Source organism: Rhinopithecus bieti, unplaced genomic scaffold (genome assembly GCF_001698545.2).
Source record: "Rhinopithecus bieti isolate Rb0 unplaced genomic scaffold, ASM169854v2 scaffold_12070, whole genome shotgun sequence".
Classification (NCBI taxonomy): domain Eukaryota; kingdom Metazoa; phylum Chordata; class Mammalia; order Primates; family Cercopithecidae; genus Rhinopithecus; species Rhinopithecus bieti.
This window is the reverse complement of record NW_016807449.1, coordinates 2422954-2429720: the sequence shown is the minus strand read 5'-3', so window position 1 is coordinate 2429720 and position 6767 is coordinate 2422954. Positions and strand designations below refer to the sequence as shown.

Here is a 6767-nt window from a genome sequence, read left to right as displayed (position 1 = left end):
TCAGAGAGATAGGATATGGGGGTCAAAGGTCAGAAAAGATGTCAAGGGTCAACAGACCAAGATCAGATGACAAACTCCAGGGACCTCCAGACCCTGACTCCCATGGGTTCTGCCCTAGACCTTGTCATCCCAATTCTAAAATCTAAACTTCAATACTTTGCCCATTGACATAATCTCTAATCGTCAAAGCCACCTCTTCAGATAGGCCTTTTCTGTCCCTTGTCTAAAATAGAGCTAATACACTCTGCTCTATTTTTCTTTTTTTTTTTTTTCTGAGACTGAGTCTCGCTCTGTCGCCCAGGCTGGAGTGCAGTGGCGCGATCTCAGCTCACTGCAAGCTCCGCCTCCTGGGTTTATGCCATTCTCCTGCCTCTGCCTCCCGAGTAGCTGGGACTACAAGCGCCTGCCACCTCACCTAGCTAGTTTTTTGTATTCTTTAGTAGAGATGGGGTTTCACCGTGTTAGCCAGGATGGTCTCAATCTCCTGACCTCGTGATCCGCCCGTCTCGGCCTCCCAAAGTGCTGGGATTACAAGCTTGAGCCACCGTACCCGGCCCCTGCTCTATTTTTCATATTTATTCCTTTTCTTTTCTTTCTTTTTTTTTTTTTGAGACAGAGTTTTGCTCTTGTTGCCCAGGCTGGAGTGCAATGAAGTGATCTCGGTTCACCTCAACCTCTGCCTCCTGCATTCAAGCGATTCTCCTGCCTCAGCCTCCCAAGTAGCTGAGATTACAGGCTGTGCCACCACACCCAGCTAGTTTTGTATTTTTTTAGTAGAGATGGGGTTTCACTATGTTGGTCAGGCTGGTCTCAAACTCCTGACCTCAAGTGATCCACCCGCCTCAGCCTCCCAAAGTGCTGGATTACAGGCATGAGCCACCGTGCCCGGCCTCCTTTTCTGATTAATCCACTGTTGATATGTTTATTGTCGGTCTCTTCCCAGCCCCAAATATATGAAGCTCTGTGAAGGCAGGGATTTCACCTGTCTTACTGCTGTGCCCCCAAACCAAGCACAGTATCAGGCACTTAGTAGGCACTCAACAAATACTAGACTGGCCTCCTCTAGATTCCTGGAACCCAGCAAGATCTCCTACCTCGGGACCTTGTCATGTGCTATTGTCTCTGCCTAATATATTCCCACTCCCATTCTTTTTTTTTTTTTTTTTTTTTGAGATAGAGTCTCACTCTGTTGCCCAGGCTGGAGTGCAGTGGCACAATCTCAGCTCACTGCAACCTCTGCCTCCCAGGTTTAAGCGATTCTCCTGCCTCAGCCTCCAGAGTAGCTGGGACTACAGGAGCGCATCACCATGCCTGGCTATTGTTTGCATTTTTAGTAGAGATGGGGTTTTACCACGTTGGCCAAGCTGGTCTCAAACTCCTGACCTCAAGTGATCCGCCCTCCTTGGCCTCCCAAAGTGCTGGGATTACAGACGTGGGCCACCGTGCCGGGCCTCCCACTCCCATTCTTCACCTAAGTCCTACCTAGGCTTCAATGTTATCTTCTCAGAGAAACTCCTAGAATTTTCTCCTCCACCCTAGAACCTGCTGTGGTTCTTCACAGCACCTCACACATTCTTCAATTTTCTGTTTATGCAGGTGATTATTTGATTAACACTCATTTCCCCCATTTGACTAACAGCTCCATAAAAGTGGAAACCCCAGCGTCAGTGCAGTGCCTGCCCAACCCCCCACCTTCCAGCTCAGCACCCTCCCCTGCAAAACTCTCAGCCCCAGGTACTTGATCTGATGCTTCCCATGTCCCCATTCAGCAGCGGTTCCCTAGTGACCTTCCTTCTCTTCCAGTCTAGATCCCACAGCCTGTCATTGCACTCTATTTATTTATTTATTTGTTTGTTTATTTTTTGAGATGGAGTCTCACTCTGTTGCCCAGGCTGGAGTGCAGTGGCACAATCTCAGCTCACTGCAACCTCTGCCTCCTGGGTTCAAGCGATTCTCCTGCCTCACCCTCTTGAGTACCTGGGACTACAGGTGCCTGCCACCACACCCAGCTAATTTTTTGTGTGTAGTTTTTTTTTTTTTGGTGTTTTCAGTAGAAATGGAGTTTCACCATGTTGGCCAGAATGGTCTCGATCTCCTGACCTCGTGATCCACCCGCCTCAGCCTCCCAAAGTGCTGGGATTACAGGCGTGAGCCACCGCACCCAGTCCTCACTGCACTCTTTCTCTGGCAATGCTGTCAACACTCCTGCCTCACCATCCTGCAGCTACACTAGCCAATCAATGCCTAGCCTGGATCCATCAGTTCTTCTCTGGGCTGAAAAATACACCCCCAGCCCACCACAGTGGCTCACGCCTGTAATCCCAGAACTTTGGGAGGTCCAGGGAGTAGGATCACTTGAGCCCAGGAGCTCGAGACCAGCCTAGGCAACACAACAAGACCACTGTCTCTACAAAAAATCAAAAAAATTAGCCAGGCGTGGTGGCACACGCCTGTAGTCTCAGCTACTCAGAAGGCTGAGGCAGGAGGATTGCTTGAACCTAGGAGGCTGAGGCTGCAGTGAGTCATGATTGTGCCACCACACCCCAGCCTGGGCAACAGAGGAATATCCTGTATAAAAAAGAAAAAAAAAAAGCACTTTTCATCATCTTCTGGGGCCCATTTCTATTCTTGTAGGCTAGAAACATATCCTGTCACCTCAAGGCTCTCTCAGAACTGAAAAGGACACTCCCACTTACCTCTGGGAAACATTTTCTTCCTTCTGAATCTAAGAGAAGATTAATTATAACCTCTGTTCTACCCTCAGGTCTAAGAACCACCTAACAGAGGTTGGGCACGGTGGCTCACGCCTGTAATCCTAGCACTTTGGGAGGCTGAGGTGGGTGGATCACGAGGTCAGGAGTTCAAGACCAGCCTGGCCAACATGGTGAAACCCCATCTCTACTAAAAATACAAAAATTAGCCATGCATGGAGGCAGGCACCTGTAGTCCCAGCTACTCGGGAGGCTGAGGCAGAAGAACTGCTTGAACCCAGGAGGCGGAGGTTGCAGTGAGCCGAGATCATACCACTGTACTCCAGCCTGGGCGACAGATCAAGACTCCATGTCAATAAATAAATAAATAAACAAAAGAGGGGAGATTGGAGCTAGATGGCGGAGTGAGAAAGGTCTCTGTGGAGGTGTGAGGGTGGGGGGCAAGCGCTGAACCAGGATACATAGTACTCACTCTGGAACATTCCAGGGGGGCCCAGATCCCCCAGACCAAAACTGGAAAAGCTCAGAGGCCTGGATAGGACACAAAGAAAAATGGCTGGTCAGTCCCCTGTGGACAGTTGCAGCCTCATCCATCCCCCTTTGCCCCCAAGTCCCACAATCCCCAATCTGGACCACCTGAGGACCGGTGGGACCCAGTTTGGCCTGCAGGGAAGGCGCGGAGATGAGCTGGGCAGAGGACATGGTCGCCATTGTCTGGAAAGCCTTGTCTTTGGAAACCTGGTCCTGGAGGAGGAGGTGGAAGTTCATGTGAGAGTGGCATCCCAGTCAACATGGCAAGAGGGAGGTGGTGCCAGGGTGGGGCAAAGATGGGGAGGTGCAGAGGTGGGGAGTCAAGGTAAAGGGTTGGTGGCCGGGCATGGTGGCTCACGCCTGTAATCCCAGCACTCTGGTAGCCCGATCACTTGAGGTCAGGAGTTCAATATCAGCCTGGCCAACATGGTGAAACCCTGTCTCTACTAAAAATACAAAAATTAGCCAGGTGTGGTGGCGCACACCCATAATCCCAGCTTCTAGGGAAGCTGGGGCCCAAGAATCTCTGGAACCCAGGAGGCAGAGGTTGCAGTGAGTGGAGATCACGCCCCTGCATTCCAGCTTGGACGACAGAGCAAGACCCTGTCTCCAAAAAAAAAAAAAGGAAAAAATAATGGCAAAGGGTTGGGTTGGGGGAGGTTTGAACCTCTCACCACAGCCCTCTGCCCCTCCTCAGGGACAGGGCACTAGTCTGGAGTGAGCGTGGGTGGGAGGATGGGCAAGGGGACTTACCACATTCAGGGCCTGCCCGTGGGGGTGGGGGAGGGTGCCAAAGGAGGAAAGAAAACATGACTTAGGAAGTGTGGCCCGGACTCCCCCACCTCCCTGCCCTATCCGCCCGCACAGCCCCGCCACCCTGAGCTGAGCAGTGCCAAGGGATGGATGCAGAACAGGAAGAGGAGTTGGCCAGCCCTGGAGGGGAAAAGGGGCTCCCTGCCCAGAAAGACAGTGATGAGGGTTTCTAGAACAAGGAAAGCCAGAAGGTTCCCAGATGTCCAGGAGACAGGAAATGAGAATTTCAGAGCCAGCGGGAAGACGCGGTGAATGTTTCCCAATCCAGACAGAACAGACAGGGAACAGAGAAGGTCGAGAACAGACCGGAAGGGAAGGGTTTCAGACCTAGAGAGAAAGAAAGGGAAAGCTGCTGGATACAAAAAAAAAATAACAAAAACAGGAAGCGACTGTCCCCAAGTCCAGAAAAAGCGACAGAAAAACCCCGCACACCCAGAAGGAGGAGAAAATGAGGGTCTCTGGCCAAGAGGAACCAGGAAATCCAAAGCATGAGGAAAAGGAAATGAATGAGGACTCTCCACCAGAGAATGAAGATTTCTGGGCACAAAGAGTAGGCAGATCACACGAAGGCCAGGAAATAGGAAAACCACCCAGCGGAGACAAAGAGGAGGCTTTCACAGCACAAGACTGGGGAAGAAATGAGACCGCCAGGAAGAGGGAAAGGAGGGACAGGAGCAGAGGGAAGGGAGGGGGACAGGAACAGTGGTCAAGGGAGGGGACCGATGGCTCATCCTTCCCACTGTCCTGAGCAAAAACCTTCAGCTCTCTCCATGCTATCGCTCCCTGCCCAGGGTCTCAGCAACCACACCACCATCCCTAGGCATCTCCCTTTATGGGCCACTGACTCCCCACCTGGATGACTGCACCCCCCGCCCTGTCCACAGAGTTCCCTCACCTGAGGTCTGTCCCCCTCTGTCTCTGGGTCTCGGTCCCCTCCCCAAGTCTCTGTCCCCCTCTCCCTGGGTCTCTGTCCCTTTCTCTCTGACTCTCGGTCCTCCCCCCTCTAAGTCTCTGTCCCCCTGTCCCTGGGTCTCTGTCCCTCTCTTTCTGGGTCTTGGTCCCCCAACCCCCAGTCTCTGTCCCCCTCTCAGGATGTCTGCTTTGGTCCCTACCTTCAACTTGGACTGGATTTCCCTCGATTTCCTTCGGGCCAAAACCTGGATGTGACTAGAAACCTGGAAGTATCAACGGAGAAGCAGATTCAGGCCACAGCCACCGCCCCTATGTTCACTACCCCTTCTCTCCCTCCAGGTGCCTCACTGAGCTGCTGGAACATGAAAGGTGACAAACACACTGAAGACGAGAGCCGTCTCAGGAGCACCCAAACACAAATGTCCATAAAGAAGCTCTCGAACACCACAGATCCTCCCGGGACCCATCCCATCCAGGCCTCCTTCCCCTCCATCATGCTCTCTGTGGCTCCCCTGGGTCTAACACAACCGCTAGAAAAACTATCCCCAAATAGGCACAGCGAGAGCACACGAACAGACGTGCTGATACAGTTCAGACATCTGTCCCTTCCAAATCTCATGCTGAAATGCCATCTCCAGTGTTGGAGGTGAGGCCTGGTGGGAGGTATTGGATCATGGAGGCAAACCCCTCATGAATGGCTTTGCACCATCTCCTTGATAACGAGTGACTTCTCACTCAGTTCATGCAAGATCTGGTTGTTTAGAGCAGGCGCGGTGGCTCACACCTGTAATCACAACATTTTGGGAGGCCTAGATGGGCGGATTACTGGACGTCAGGAGTTCAAGACCAGCCTGGCCAACATGGTGAAACCCTGTCTCTGCTAAAAATACAAAAATTAGGGCCAGGCACAGTGGCTCACGCCTGTAATCCCAGCACTTTGAGAGGCCAAGGCAGGTGGATCACCTGAGGTCAGGAGTTTGAGACCGGCCTGCCCAACATGGCAATACCCTACCTCTACTAAACTAAACATACAAAAAATTAGCCAGGCGTGGTGAGGTGTGCCTGTAATCCCACGTACTTGGGAGGCTAAAGCAAGAGAATCGCTTGAACCCGGGAGGAGGAGCTTTCAGTGAGCCAAGATCTCGCCACTGCACTCCAGCCTGGGCGACAACAGTAAAACTCTGTCTCAAACAAAAACAAAAAAAAATAAAAATTTGCCAGATGTAGAGGCGCGTGCTTGTAATCCCAGATACTTGGGAGGCTGAGGCAGGAGAATCACTTGAACCCAGAAGGTGGAGGCTGCAGTGAGCTGAGATCACGGCACTGCACTCCAACTTGGGAGACAGTGAGACTTTTGTCTCAAAAACAACAAAAACTGGCCAGACGCAGTGGCCCACGACTGTAATCCCAGCACTTTGGGAGGCCAAGGCAGGTGGATCACCTGAAGTCAGGAGTTCGAAACCAGCCTGACCAACACGGTGAAACCCCATCTCTACTAAAAATACAAAAATTAGCTGGGCGTGGTGGCGCAGGCCTGTAATCCCAGCTATTCAGGAGGCTGAGGCAGGAGATTCGCTTGATCCCGGGAAGGGGAGGTTGCAGTGAGCCAAGATCGTGTCACTGCACTCCAGCCTGGGTGACAGAGCAAGACCCCATCTCCAGAGAAAGCAACAACAAAAAGATCTGGATGTTTAAAAAGAGTCTAGGGCCGGGCGCGGTGGCTCAAGCCTGTAATCCCAGCACTTTGGGAGGCCGAGACGGGCGGATCACGAGGTCAGGAGATCGAGACCATCCTGGCTA

General features: G+C 52.1%; 1 protein-coding gene across 1 annotated transcript in view; it reads right to left on the bottom strand.

Moving 5' to 3' along the window:
* Positions 1-6767, bottom strand: part of TEAD2 (TEA domain transcription factor 2) — a 22732-nt gene that overhangs the window by 13785 nt on the left and 2180 nt on the right. Inside the window, 5 exon segments of the mRNA XM_017882036.1 lie at positions 3085-3103; positions 3184-3242; positions 3348-3455; positions 3996-4007; positions 5168-5230. Coding sequence (XP_017737525.1) covers positions 3085-3103; positions 3184-3242; positions 3348-3455; positions 3996-4007; positions 5168-5230 — 261 coding nt within the window.